Raw genomic sequence first — 15,078 nt, 5'->3', positions numbered from 1 at the left:
GTGGAGTGACAATTGCAATTTTCCATTTCTCCAGAATCATGACAGAATCAAGTGATTCTTGAAAGATCATGGCCAATGCATCTGTTATCTCTTCAGCAACCTCTCTCAGGACGACTCTGGAGTGTAGTCTATCTGGTCCAGTGACTTACCACCAGAAGACCTTTGAGTTGGTCTCGCAGTTTTCCCTTTGTAATAGCAAAGGCATTAACTCCTACTCCCTGGCACACTGCTAGCATCTTCCACAATGAAGACAGATGCAAAATACCCATTAGGTTCATCTGCCATTTCTTTGCCTTCCATTACTACCTCACCAGCATCATTTTCCAGTGGTCCAATATCAATTCTCACTTCCATTTCACTCTTATATTCTGAAAAAACTTTTGGTATCCTGCTTTATGTTGTTGGCTAGTAGCCCTCATATTTCATCTTTTCCCTTCTTATAGCTTTTTTGTTGCCTTTTGTTGTATTTTAAAAGCTTCCCAATCACCCAACTTCCCATTCACTTTTGCTAACTTATATGCCCTTTCCTTGGCTTTTATACAGTCCTTAACCTCCTTTGTCAGCCACGGTTGCCTACACCTGCCATTTCAGAACTTCTTCCTCTGTGGAACATATCCATCCTATGCCCCACTGTATCCAGAAATCTCAGCCATCTCTGCTCTGCTGTCATCCCCGCAATTATCCTCCTCCAATCCACCTGGGCAATTTCCTCTCTCATGCCTTTGTAATTCCCTTTATTTCATTACGATACTGATACACATAAGTTATGCTTCTCCCTCTCAAACTGCAGTATGAATTCAATCATATTATGATCACTACCTCCTAAAGGTTCCTTTATGTCAAACTCTGTAATAAGATCTGGGTTATTACTGAACACCCAATCTAAGACAGCCTTTCCCTGAATTGGCTCAAGCACAAGCTGCTCTAAAAAGCCATCTTGTAGGCATTCAACAAGTTGCATCTCTTGCAATCTTACATCAACCTGATTTTCCCAATCCCCTTGCATATTGAAGTCCCAATTACAACTGTGTCATTACCCTTAGTACATGCCTTTTCCAGCTCTCTTTGCAATCTCGACCCTACATCTTGTCTACTATTCGGAGGCCTATATATGATTCCCAAATGGTTTTTGTACCCTTGCAATTTCTTAACTCACCTGCAAAGATTCAACATTCTCTGACCCTATGTCATCTCTTTCAAAAGATGTAATTCAATCTCTTACCAACAGAGCCATACCACCGCCTATGGCTTCCTGCCTGTCCTTTTGATACAAAGTATATCCTTTGATGTGAAGCTCCCAAATATGGCCTTCTTTTAGTCACGTCTCAGTGACGCCCACATCATAATAACTAATCTCTTATTGCGCCATGAGTTCATCCACCTTATTCTGAATGCTAGATGCATTCAAATACAGCACCTTCAGTACTGTATTCTTTGCCCTTTTGAATTTTATCTCTGTGGTACAATTTAACTCTTTGCTCTCTCTGCATTTGTATGCAACCATTGGCTTGTCCTTCCTTACATCCATCATCTACTTGTAAACCTGATGGCTCATTCGCGGATAGACATCTTCTTCACTGAAGCCATATCCTGTGTTCTCTTTGCGCTCACTGAAACCCAACTCCTGCACTTCTCACTCACCTGGGACCCAGTCCATGCACTGCCTTGGGCCCCATATCTGAAAAGGATGTGCTGGCATGGAGAAGGTCCAGAGGAGGTTCACAAGAATAATCCCATGAATGAATGGGTTAACATAAGAGGAGTATTTGATGGCTCTGGGCCTGTACTCAGTGGACTTTAGAAGAATGAAATGGTCTCTCATTAAAACATATTGAATATTGAAAGGCCTAGATAGAGTGGACATGGAGAGGATGTCTCCAATAGTGGGAGAGTATCAGACCAGAGGATACAACCTCAGAGTAGGAGGCCATCCCTTTAGAACAGAGATGAAGAGAAATTTCTTTAGCCAGAGGGTGGAATTCATTGCCAGACAGCTGTAAAGTCATTAGGTATATTTAAAGCGTAAGTTTGTAGGTTCTTTATTAGTAAGGGTGTCAAAGGTTACTTGAAGTAGACAGGAGAATGAGGTTCAGAGGGAAAATAAATTAGCTATGACTGAATGTAGCGGAACAGACTCAGTCAGACAAATTCTATGTCTTATGGGCTTCTCATTACCCAGGTTATCATGCTCCTTTTCCTATCCTTGGAGCAGTCATGCTTCCCATGTTCTCTTCTCATTCACCAGGTTGTTCATTCCTAAGCTCCCTTCCCACTCCTTGGTTACAAACTCCCACATACCATAAGTCGTTCCCCGCCCCAATCTCTGCCTCCCTTTAAGCTCAATTGCTTCATTGGAAATGTTGTGTAACATCTAAAAAAAAACTGAATTAAGCATTGTAATATTAAATAGCATCCAAACAATGCAAAAAAAGGATGTTTCTACTGTAACATGTACAAAAGAATTTCATTTCCCAAGGATTTCTTGTCAATGAGAATTTTTATGTTCTACTCCTCCATTTTATGCTGTTGACATCCTACTATCCCAACAATGTGTTGAACCGCAAAATATTTGATTTCCAGGTCTATCATGTTATTATACCCACATTGCTACAGATGTATAGTTTAGCAGGAATGCCAACAGTAATTCAACCATTGGGTGCACTTCTTTAAAGATTGCATTGTTCACTCAACAGCTCACCTAAACAGGATCAGGACTTCAGCGTCTTCAACTTCTGTTAAAACAAAAACAGAAGTTATTGAGTAATCTTGAGTCAGCGTTAGAGATTAGAAGAGTGAAATCGGATTTTACTCTATCTAAAGAGTTACTTGTCTAAGTGTCTTCATTCAGTGGATAATGGTTCTTTGGAATTCTGTACCTGAACATATTCAAGCCAGCTTAAAAAGACTTTGTTCAGAAAGTTAAATGAATGAAGGGATAGGGGTAAAGGCGCTAAGGGAAAATCATACAGTATTGTCACGATAGGCCGAATGGTCCCACTCCTCCCACTGCGTGGCGCTCCCTCATTAATCTCAGAACCGATTTCGGTTCATTTAGCCGTCGTCCTCACTCCGGGCTGGCCGTGACCGGGAATGTGCGGCGGAGGGCGCATGCGTGGCTTAGGGCCGAACTCCATCTCCCCCCAAAGCTCGAGGCGAGGGGGATGGCGCGCGCTCGAGCGGGGCGGGACTGCGAGGAGGATGTGTGCGCGCGGGCGGGGCTGGAATGCGAGGAGGATGTGCGCGCGCGCGGGGCGGGAATGCGAGGAGGGTGTGGGTGCGCGCGGGGGGGGGGGGCGGGCGGGAATGCGAGGAGGATGTGTGCGCGCGCGGGGCGGGAATGCGAGGAAGTTGTGCGCGCGCGCGGGGCGGGAATGCGAGGAGGATGTGCGCGCGCGCGGGGCGGGAATGCGAGGAAGTTGTGCGCGCGCGCGGGGCGGGAATGCGAGGAGGGTGTGTGTGCGCGCGGGGGGGGGGGTGGGCGGGAATGCGAGGAGGATGTGTGTGTGTGCGCGCGCGCGCGCGGCGCGAAAGTGCGAGGAGGATGTGCGCGCGCGGGTGGGGCGGGAATGCGAGGGCGGGGCAACACAGTCCGAAGCAGAACGGCGAGTCGATCTGACTGTGCAGGAGTGAGGCGTTTAAGCGGCTCTCCCAGCTTCGGCCATGGGTGATGTGATATCTACTCACCTGGATGAAAACCGGCGACTTTTCATCTCAGGTATCAAACGGCAACAACCCGTTCTCTACTCCGAAAACTCTTCCTCCTGTCCCTATCCCCGCACATCCGTCTCAACTTTTCCGCTCCCTCCACACCCGTTCCATTATCTACCCACACCCGTCTCAACTCTCCCTTTTTCTTCCACCACCCGTACCAACTTTACCTCTCTCCACTCACCTTCCTTTCTTTACTCCATACTCGTCCCAACTCTCCTCCCACTACTACCCGTACCAACTATCCCGCTCACCCCGCTACCAACCCTTTCTCTCCTTCCTACAACTCCGTCCCCATATTTTCCTACCTGCCATGATGCATCTTAGACTGCTTACTCGGGAATTAACTGATGTCAAGTTGGTTGCAGTTGGATTGGTACTTGTAGCAAGGGGGCTGTTGTTTCCTTGTGCAGGTTATGTGTGTGGTGTCAGTATGGTAGACATGACAGCGATTCTAAGATATTAGTAGCACTAGGAGTACCAGATGGCTTTTATATTAAAAAAGTTGTACACAATGATTTGCAGTAATGCTTAGAACAATGTAAGAAATAATGTAGAATTAGGTGTGTTGTTGAAATGTTTAAGATCAGTTTAAAATGAAAGAGATGAATCAAGTCTTGAAGGCAAGCATATCTTTGAGGTAAAGTGAGGTACTGGAGTTGTGATAGTGTGTTCAATATTTCCAATTTTTCTTGCTGTAATTCTCTACAAATTGGTTGAAATGTTGAAGTTGCTGATCTCAGTCAGCCTCTGCTCCCTCTGCCAACTAGCCTGAGTCACCAGTATGCATCTGAGAGTGACTAACTGACCACAAATTAGGGTCTGAAATTAGAACAGTCCTGACCTATGAGACTGTAGTCAATGTTTCCCAATAGTTTCCATTTTAAAGTATGCATAAGGAAAAAGCAGTATCCTATTGTGTGCATCAGGTACTCCCCCATCTTGTAGGTTACAAAATGTGCCATAACAGAATTTATTCCGAAGTCTCAAATACACATCCTGTGGAATATTACAAGACTTGGGAATAACAGGTGTTTGTGTAAACCTCTACTCTCGAAATCTGAAGTCCAGGTTCAGCATCCAGAACGCTATTGCAAGAACGAAGTGGCAATGCCAGACAAAGCTGGAAAAACAGATGGGTGCTGTAAAGCTGTGCCAGGACTTGTATGCCAGGCAAGAACAAATAGCAAGTTCGATAATGCCTTTTATGCATACTTTGAAAGGGAGAATAATGACACACCTGGTGTCTTGAGGCCCTATAGTACCTGATGACTCTGATCTGATATCAGAACATCTTTCAAGGGACGTCTTCAACTTCCTGGTTCTGTGGTCTGAGATGGCATCAGTCGGGTGCTCAAGAAGAGCATAGTGATCAGCCTCAGTAATTGGCATCTGATAGTATTGTAATTAATGGACTTGAAAGGTTGGTTATTGTTTGAATCAACTCCCCTCAGCAAGGACCTGGACCCACTTCAATTTGCCAGTTGTTGCAATAGCAAATGTCTGCAGCAGATGCCATCTCACTGGCTCTCCACTCTGTTCTGGACTACCTGAACAACTGGAACAGATATGTTAGGCTGGGTTCATTGACTACAGATTGTTGTTTAAAACATTATCCCCTAGAAACTTATTATCAACCTCTTAAGACCTGGATTACTGTGTATCTCTTTGCATTTGTATCCCCAACTTGTTTACTGGGAGACCACAATCACAATGGATTGAAAACCATCTCCTCCTCAATGACCATCAACATGTATGCACTTCAAAGCTGCATATTTAGCCCTCTACTCTCCTCTGCCTACAAATGTGTGGCTAGGCATAGCTTCGGCACTATCTGAAACTTTGGTTGCCACACCAGTGATATTGGCAAAATCACTGGTGCTGAGGAGGCTTATGGGAGTGAGATAGTTCATCTGGTTGAATGGTGCTACAACAATCTTGCATTTGTCTGCAAAATCAGGGAGACAGTTATGGACTTTAGAAAGGGGAAGTTAGGTGAACTAGCACTAGTACTCATTTAAGGGTTTGTGGTGGAAGGAGTGAACAGCTTCACCCTACTGGGTGTCAACATTTTACAGTACCCATTCTGGCTACAGTACCTAAGCACAACCAGCAGCTCCATTTTCTTAGAAGTTTAAGAAGATTTTTGCATGCCATTGAAGACTTGAGATAAACCTCTTCAAATACTGCTGAGTGTATTCTGACTGGTTGCAACAATGCATGGTATAGCAACTCAACTCACAAGAACATGAGGTTACAGGGATGGGCAGACTTGGCCAGTCCCATCATAGCTCCAGCTTTTCCTACCATCAAGGACATGTCTCATTTAGGCAGCATCTATCATTAAGGGCACCCACTGTCTAAGTCATTCCCTTAACTCATTGTGAATGTCAGGCTGGAGTTTCAGGTGCCTGAAATTCCACACCTCAAGGTTTGACAACAGTTTTTTCCCTACTGCCATCAAGTTCTCAAACTAGCCTTAAAAACCCTAATTCTACCTCAGACTATATTTCCCCAACTTGTACTAATACAGTAGTGTTCATGTTTTTTTTGGTCCTATTATGTGATTTGTTTATAACTTATGGCATTTTAAGTTTATGAAATTATCTTTGTCATTTGTAATGGGCTGTACTGCTGTTACAAAAAGATAATTTTCATAGTATTTATACCCTGGATATGTATGCCCATGAAAATAAATTTGAACTTGAACTGATTATTATCAATAATTGCTGTATTCTTGTTTATCCCTAATTTTTGGAAGCTTTTATTTGCAATTTTTTGAATATTTTGTACATACTATTTGCAGTGTACTTTTTTGAAAGATGCTTTTTGAATGTATTAGTATCACTAAAATATTATTTTCCATTACACCTAGAGAAAGCCTCCACTATCATGCTTCATAGCATCTGTCCTGAGTATTCATTAACCCTTGAAGTTACAGCTTTTCTCAAACCAGATCAACCCTTTGAAGCATCAGTTAGACTTGCTGTGGAATATACAGGTGGCAGAAGGAGCATTATAAATAGTCGTCTCAGGGAAGTGATCACACTAAACGTTCAATCTGGTAGATGGCTGATTGTCAGGAGATGCAGGCTGGTAGTGCAGGACACTTCTATGCCTAATCTACTCTCAAATAAGTATACCAGATTGGAGCAACACACAAAATGCTGGAGTAACTCAGCAGGCCAGGCAGCATCTAGGAAAAGAGTACAGTTAACGTTCAGCAGGACTGGAGAAAAAAAGCTTAGGAGTAGATTTAAAAGGTGGGGGGCAAAGAGGGAAATACAAGGAAATAGGTGAAACCTGAAGGGGGAGGGATGAAGTAAAGAGCTGGGAAGTAAATTGGAGAAAGAGACAGAAGGCCATGGAAGAAAAAGGGGGTGGAGCACCAGATGGGATACTGTGAAGGGTGAGACTCTTTGGGGAAAATAGCAGCACCAGACAGGTTGGTGGAACGATGACTTGCTCTGCTATAAAGCTGGGTAGGGCAAAGGGGAGGCAAGCAATCATGATAGGAGACTATTGTCAGGCCCATCTGTCGAACTTTTCAAGTGTTTTAGGTAACAAACCAAATCTCCTCAAACTCTTAATGAAATATAGCCACTGATTTGCCTTCTTTATAGCTGCATCAGTATGTTGGGACAAGGTTAGCTCCTCAGAGATCTTGACATCCATGAACTTGAAATTGTTCCTTCTCTCCACTTGATCCCTCTGAGTGTCGGTTTGTTTTCCCTTGACTTACCCTTCCTTAAGTCTATAATCAGGTTTTTGGTCTTACTGATATTGAGTAGAAGGTTGTTGCTGTGACACCACTCAACCAGCTGGCATATGTTGCTCCTGTACGCCCTCTCAACTCCATGTGAGATTCTACCAACGATAGTTGTATCATCAGCAAGTTTATAGATGGCATTTGAGCAATAGCTAGTCACACAGTCATAGGTATCAAAGGAGTAGAAGAGTGGGCTAAGCACAAAAGCACCAGAAGTGAGCCAGTGTTGATTGTCAACGAGAAGATATTATCTCTAATCTGCACAGATTGTGGTCTTCTGATTAGGAAGTTGAGGATCCAATTGCAGAGGGAGGTACAGAGACCTATTTTCTGTAGTTTATTGATTAGGACTGTGGGAATGATGGTGTTAAATGCTGAGCTATAATCACTGAACAGCATCCTGACATAGGTGTTTGTATTGTGCAGGTGAACTAGAGCCATTGAGATTGCGTCTGCCATAGACCTATTTTGGCAATAGGCAAATTGTAGTGAGTCCAGGTCCTTGCTGAGGCAGGAGTTGATTCTAGCCATGACCAACCTCCCAAAGCATTTAATCACTGTAGATGGGAGTGCATCGATGTTCATTCAGCTAGTTTGGAGACTACCCAGGTGTCATATCTCTAATTTTCATTTGAACATGACCTGGTAGTGGCTGAGTTTGGGGGAATGTGAAGTTGGAATGGAAATGGTTGTCTACCAAGAGATTCCAGCTGGCGCAGCAATCTTTGGCAAGAACCCACATGGAATATTAATCCAGATGGCTAGATAATAGGATTCTCCAGGTTGAGCTAGTTAATTGGATACAAAATTGCCTTGGGGGAAGGAGTAAGGGGGTGGTAGCAGAAGGTTATTTACAGATTGGAGGCCTGTGACCATTAGTGTGCTGCAGGGTTTGGTGCTAGATCACCTGTGGTTTCTCTCAGCCTAAAATGTCAATGATTCATTTCTCTCCATTGATGCTGCCTGACCTCATGATATCTGCCAGTATTTTGTGTGTTACTCCAGCAGCATCTGCAGTCTCTGTTGTGGAACCACTTTGATGAGAATGTTGTTGGTCATTAAGACTTTGGATGTCAGCAACATTGGTGGTAAGTGGACAGTGAAGAGTTTGATATAAGGTGCAGTGGGTTCCAGATTAATGGAGGAATTGAGCTGATGGAACTTAACTCGGACACAAGCAAGAAGTAGCTAAGTTAAACTTGGGCGGAATTTATACAGTTAATGACAAGGCCCTGGAGTTTGTTGTAGAACAGAGAGCCCAAGTGTAAAGATATACAGTTCCCTGAATGTGGTGATGCTGACAGAGTGGTTAAGGCATTTGGCATACTTGCTTTTATTGCTCACCCGTAACTACAGGAGTAAACTCGTCATGTTACACTGTATAGGTCATTGGTGATACCACCCTTAAAAGCATTGCATGCAGTTCTGATTGACCAGCTATGGAAATGACTGTTTCCCATCTGCTTTCCCACCCCATTCCTGCCTCTTTCTCTACCCAGACCCCCACTGCTTTCCCACCCCATGCCTCTCTCTCTCTCTCTCTACCCACATCCCCACTGTTCCCCACCTGCTTTCCCATTGCCTTCCTCTCTCCACCCACACCCCGACTGCTCACCACCTCTCCCACCCCATGTCTCCCCCTCTCCATCCACACCCCCACTGTTCCTATCTGCTTTCCTACCTTATGCCCTCTCCCCACCCACACCCCTCCATTCCCCATCTGTTTTACTCTGAGCCTATGCCCCTCTGTCCCTCCATCCACAACCCCTCCCTTCATCCTTGCTTTATCCTGACCACACAAGAAAAGCTCCAACAGAGTGTGCAGATGTATTTATTAATTCAGAACAGTCAGCAGATTGGAATCCTTTAGTTACACTTGAATTAATTCACTCTTGACTGAAATTTTTAGAATACTCTTTAGCTGCAAGTTTGTTTCCGAACAGTTTACAAGTTGTCCCTTTATGTATGTTATGCAATAAAATTAGTCAAATATCAAAAACTGAAATTCTAATTTATTCAAATGCATTATGGCTTACTGGCAATTAGCAATGCTGAATGTAATATTCTAATGAACTTTATACCGTTTGTTACCTGCTCTCAAGCTGCAGTTTAGTTGGGAGAATTGAAGGAGACAAGAAGCTTTCATTTCCATTGTGATGGCTATGAATTCTTGATATCGTGCAATTTGAAGCTATTTCCTGGATTACAAGTAGGCAAAGACAATGTAGTGATGCCCTTTTTATTTGATTCAGATGGCTGAGACTCAAGATACTTTATGGTTTCTGGTATTTCTCAGTTATATTGGGCAGTCATGAAACCTGCCAGCTAAGTTTTCTGTGACCAAGCTGAGATTGCTCACTGGAAGTTAGATTTTAATTCAAAATGTCAGATTCCAAGTTGTGTTATCTGCATAACTTTTTGTTTTTTTTATTAATTCTGTTATAATGTATTGAGTTTGCTAGCCTGGAAAGATCTGACAAGACTTAAATTGGATTAGATATGGTGTGAAGTTTAGGAATAGCTAAAAATGAATACTGAATTTTACCACAATTGTGAATTTTTTGGACAGTGGTTACCCAAATTTAGTTGGTTTAAAATTAAGAAGGAAACAACTTCTGCTGTTGGTCAGTACCCATTTTTCTATCTTATTATGGTGAGCAAACATTTTTGTTACTAGTTTGTTATGGGACCTTTATCTTCATTTTGTTCACCGTGCTCCTCCCCCCCCCCCCCCCCCCCCAAGAGATAGGCACATGCGTACAATAGTGAATCAGATAATCACATGAAGAAGGTAGGAACAGCATGAAAATTAATACCAGCACCAATGTGAAACATTCAGCAGTGAAAGGAGACTTATTTAGGGAGGCAACCAAATTCCCAACTTTAAGGCAAGGTGGGTATTAGAGCTGAGCTTTATATTAAAGTCCATCAAGGTTTACATTTCAAAAGAAAAAGAAGTAATTAATGAGCCAGAGAATGTAGTCGTTGGTAAATTTTATTTTACAGTGTCTGCATCTTGTGAATTCCTGCAAGAATTCTAGTATCATAGCACAGAAATGGCCCTGTTTGGCCCACCATACAACCCCAATCCCTATCCCTAATCTCATTTGACTGTATTAGGCCTGCATATCGCCATGTCTTTCCAACTATCTGTCCAGAAGCCTTTTAAATGTTGTAATTGCTTCTGCCTTTACCACCCTTACGGCAATATAACCACCACCTATGTGGGTAAAATGTATCCCTCAGACCTTCTTTAAATTTTTCCCCTCATCATAAATGTGTCCTCTAGTTTGAGACTATCCTGCCCTTGGAGAAAGGTTCTATCTATGCCTTTAAATGTTTTCTCATTTTTATAAGGTCAGTGTGTAAAAAAAAAAAAACAAGCTGCTCAACACTTTCAGTACCCCTGCAAGCAGAGCATAGCCGAAGTCCACCTGATCATGATCGGACAGCTCACCCGCACCCAGATCAAATTCCTCTTCCTGTCTGAGCCTTTAACAGTCAGATCCACTGATGTCATGCTGGCGTTCTTCTCTGACCACTTGAGTTAAGGAACTAGAGAGGGAGTACACAAGTTGGAGAACATTGAAACCCTTCTTTAATTGCCTTGTTCATTGGTGGGAAGTAACCAAGGAACGCATCAAGAGGTTCTTCATGCACAAAGGGGTTCAGAAAACTAAGACAAGGTCAGAGGGAACTGTAAACTCCAGACAGTTATAGCAACTGCTCCTATTGCAATTGCAGGGGGTGGATGTGAGGGAGGAGTTATGAGAGATGAAAAGCTGGCAAACCTAGTACTTCACTGCTGAATCCTCTGAGATCATCATCTGATCTGGGGTACACACCATGGAACAGGATGAGAGTTTTTCACATTTCTTATAAAAAGTTCACAGGGGCTCTGTGATCTGCAGCGTTAAGAGAGAAGATGACTCAGTAGCATCCTCACAAATGGACATATTCATGATCTGTAGGTCCTTCTATGCCAGTTTTTTGTTTTGATAGAAAGGCCACAGACATCAGAACCTACCAGAACGTACTGTCTATCATGCAGGTGTTGAACAACAACAAGCAGGAGAGCTTGAAACAGCCTCTGACCTAGGAGGACCTGACTGGCTCCATCTGTTCCTTTAATTCGAATAAAACTCCGGGAAGCAATAGCTTACTGGCTAAGTTCTCGACTCTGCAGAGTGGATGGGTCCAGACCTGCTGGAAGTGTACAGTGCTATGGTTCTAGCTGTACACCATAAGGAAAGGCATCATTACCCTTATTTACAAGCAGGAGGAGGAAAGGGATGACGTCAAGAATTGGAGACCCATTTTACTCTTGAATGTGGACTGAGATCCTGTCTAAGACCATTGCCAACAGGGTCCTTGATTCTGGGACAGGTGATCCACCCTGACCAAACGCACTGGCAGGAAGGTCTTTGAAAGCCTTGTGCTGCTGAGGGACACTATCGCCTGCGTGCAGGACAGGGAATACCTGTCTGGTCAGTTTGGATCAGGGGAAAGCCTTTGACAAGATAATATACACATACACGATGGATGTACTCTTCAAAATGGGCTTTGGCAAGGGAATCAGAAATTGGATCCGAATGCTCTACACAGACATCTGTATTGCAATCCAAAACAATAGGTGAGAAACAGCTTCCCATCATCTAAAAACTGGCAAGGTTGCTCACTCTCCCCGTCTTGTTTCTGTGCTGTTTAGAACTTTTTGTCAAAGTAATCAGGAAGGACGAGAGCAAAAGAAGGTGATGTTGCCGGGCTATAGAGAAACCTACATGAAAGCTTCCTCAGATCCAAGGTCAGTTCACAGATTGATCAGCATCTGCGACCAGTTTGCAAGTACCACTACGTACCAAGCTTCTATCTGTCCCCAGTGTTGTGAATAATGGGTCTGGCCCTGTTGCTGCACAACATCCCAGTCAGCTGGATGTTGCTGCACTACCTGTCCTTCATGGAAAGGTTCTTTCAGACCAACATTTTTGACCAGAAGTCCATCAGGCAGTGGTCAGCATGGAACGTCCTACAGACTCTGTAACAGACTGACTCAGTGATACAGTGGGGTGGTTTCCCAAGCACGCTGTCCAGACCATCTGGCAGAATGCCTCATTGCCTGACCTCGCCTGGCTGGCAGTGAGAGTGATCTTCCAGTTAGATCCTGCATGCCTGGAGCATCATTCCCACAACCTGCAGCTCGTGGGATGACTATAGTGAGAAAGAGACAGTAGCTCACCTCTTCGCAAATAGTGGGTTTGTAAAGAGGGTCTGGAAAAAGGTAAATGGGCCTATGTTGTGTTTCATCTTGAGCAGCTGCATGACAGAGGACTCTGTGATCTACGGGCTGTTCCCAGGGCAAACAGAAGAAAACATCAAGTGCTGCTGGCAGATTGTCAACTTGGCAGATTGTCAAAAGGCGCTGTTTGGTCTGCATGAAACTTGTTGGTCTACCAGCACATTGAAATATCTGTGCAAGCATGCTGTCGACTGGCACATTCCAGGCTGCAGGAGTGTGCGCTGTGGAATACACTGATACTTGGTGCTGCCGCCACAAGGGCTTAGTGGGGAGACCACAGGAAAGGGGCCAGGTGGGAGAAGGAAGGCCTTCAGTTGTTGTAGTATTTAATATAAAATTGCAGGGTGCAACATGAATGGCAGCTGTTCTAGTACAGTATGGAAAATATTGACCATATATAAATGAAAAGGCATGGAATGGTTTATTCTTATAATGTTTAAAATTGAGTGAAGTTTATTTGTTTATAGAAAATTAAGATCAGTCTTCAGCTTGCCGCATTCCAGTGAGAATAAACCCAGTTTATCAGTTTCTCTATAACCGCAGCCCTCCATTCCAAGAAGAATTCTGTTGAATCTCTTCTGCATGCTTTCTCTTGCTACCATGTCTCTCTTAATATGGTGACTAAACCTGTGCACATTACTCCAAATGTTGTCTAACCAATTTTTTGTACAGCTGCAACATGACATTTAAACTCTTACAGTGTCTTGACTTATCAGAGCAAGCATACCAAATACAGTACCGTCTTCAAGTCTCTATTGAGCTGTTTGCTACTTTTAGCAAGCAAGGTCCCTCTACATCAACAATCCTAAGGTGCCTATGTCGGTATGTCTTAGGAGAGTTTGATCTCTCAAAGTGCTTACATTTGTCTGGATTATATTCTGTCAAGCATTTAACTGGTACCGTAGATACCGGATTATAAGCCGCTACTTTTTTCCCACGCTTTGAACAGCTTTGAACACTGCGGCTTTTACTACGGTGCGGCTAATGCATGGTTTTTTTTCATGCCGCCAAAAACATTTTGCCTCGTAACAGTAGACCAATAAAATTGATGAGTAGTTCACAGAGGTCCAATGAAATTGTACGATAAATCAAGCGCACTTTCACAATTAAATTATTGTAAATCAGTCATTTGTACTCACCCTCATCAAGATGGAAAACACTCGAAGAAAAGCATTGTGCTGCCTTTATGGCAGTTATTTAGTTTATAATATTTTCGCTTAGTAATTCATTTGTTAGTATTTTCTAGTTAAAGTTAGAAGTGTTTTAAGTATATTTGTTTTCTGTACTACATCCCGGGATGCTATGACGTCACATCCGGTTTCGCCGCGTCTTGTGGGGAAATACCGGTTTGGAGAAACGGGAAGGTGGGGGGCGAGCGCATTAGACCCGAGCGAAAACGCTGCTTTTAAGTTAAAGGCGATCAATAACTTTTCCTGGTAGGCTGCAGTATATATTTTTTTACCAGTCGTTAGGAGATATTGGAATGTTGTTCGTGCACTGTTCAGTAAAAAAGTATACGCAACGTAATTTGTGTGTTACCGATACGTATGTATATTTAAAAGTAGCCGTGTTACAGGCACGGTTCGAAAAAAAAGCATTTGCAATATGTATTCGTTTATGTTACCATACGGATTTAATTAAAAGTTAAAAAATCCTCACGTGTAATATCTTTCTGTGTAAATATCTCATATTACAACGTGGGACACCTGCGGCTTAAAATCCGGTGCGGCTTGTACAAGTACAAAATTGATTTTCTTTCTAAAATTAGAGCCTGCGGCTTTTAATCAGGTGCGCTCTGTAGTACGGAATCTACGGTATATATTTCAAATGGATATTCATTTTTGGAACAGTAGTGGAGCTAGAAAAACCATTCTCAGTTCTAGCAACCCAGATTCACATTTGACCTAGGGTTCTGTCTGTGTGGAGATTGTATGTTCTTCCTGTGTCATGGTCTGCTTTCCTCTCACATCCTAACCACATGGTTTGGGAGATAATTGGCCAATTGGTACAGGTGACCCCTGTTTTACACGGTTGGGAGAGGCGTTCAGTGTGGAGTTCCTAGAAAATGCTCTGCAATGTAAGTGATTCTGCAGATGCTGGAGCTCCATAGCAACACACACAAAATGCTGTAGGAACTCAACTGGTCAGGCAGCATCAATGAAGAGAAATAGAGTTGACATTTCAGGCTGAGACGCTTTATCCTGAGGTGCAAAGGGACTTGGAAGTCCTTGTACAGGATTTCCTAAAGGTTAATTTGCAGTTGAGTCTGTGGTGAGGAAGGCAAATGCAATTTTAGTATTCATTT

General features: G+C 43.2%; 1 protein-coding gene and 1 long non-coding RNA gene across 2 annotated transcripts in view; one reads left to right on the top strand and one right to left on the bottom strand.

The window, feature by feature from the left end:
- LOC140731125 (uncharacterized) overlaps positions 1-3,203 on the bottom strand; it is a 37,786-nt gene extending 34,583 nt beyond the window's left edge. Inside the window, exons 1-2 of the long non-coding RNA XR_012099732.1 lie at positions 2,827-3,203; positions 2,699-2,732 (exon numbers count right to left, since the gene is read on the bottom strand). This is a non-coding gene — a long non-coding RNA (uncharacterized lncRNA). The remainder of the gene's footprint in view (positions 1-2,698; positions 2,733-2,826) is intronic.
- A 377-nt stretch (positions 3,204-3,580) lies between these two features.
- LOC140731124 (protein Niban 2-like) overlaps positions 3,581-15,078 on the top strand; it is a 235,456-nt gene continuing 223,958 nt past the window's right edge. The window contains exon 1 of the mRNA XM_073052442.1: positions 3,581-3,715. Within this exon, the coding sequence (XP_072908543.1) occupies positions 3,661-3,715 (55 nt within the window). The 5' untranslated portion in view covers positions 3,581-3,660. The remainder of the gene's footprint in view (positions 3,716-15,078) is intronic.

This window comes from Hemitrygon akajei, chromosome 7 (genome assembly GCF_048418815.1).
Source record: "Hemitrygon akajei chromosome 7, sHemAka1.3, whole genome shotgun sequence".
Taxonomy (NCBI): domain Eukaryota; kingdom Metazoa; phylum Chordata; class Chondrichthyes; order Myliobatiformes; family Dasyatidae; genus Hemitrygon; species Hemitrygon akajei.
The sequence above is the reverse complement of the archived record's forward strand: the minus strand, read 5'-3'. Positions and strand labels throughout refer to the sequence as shown.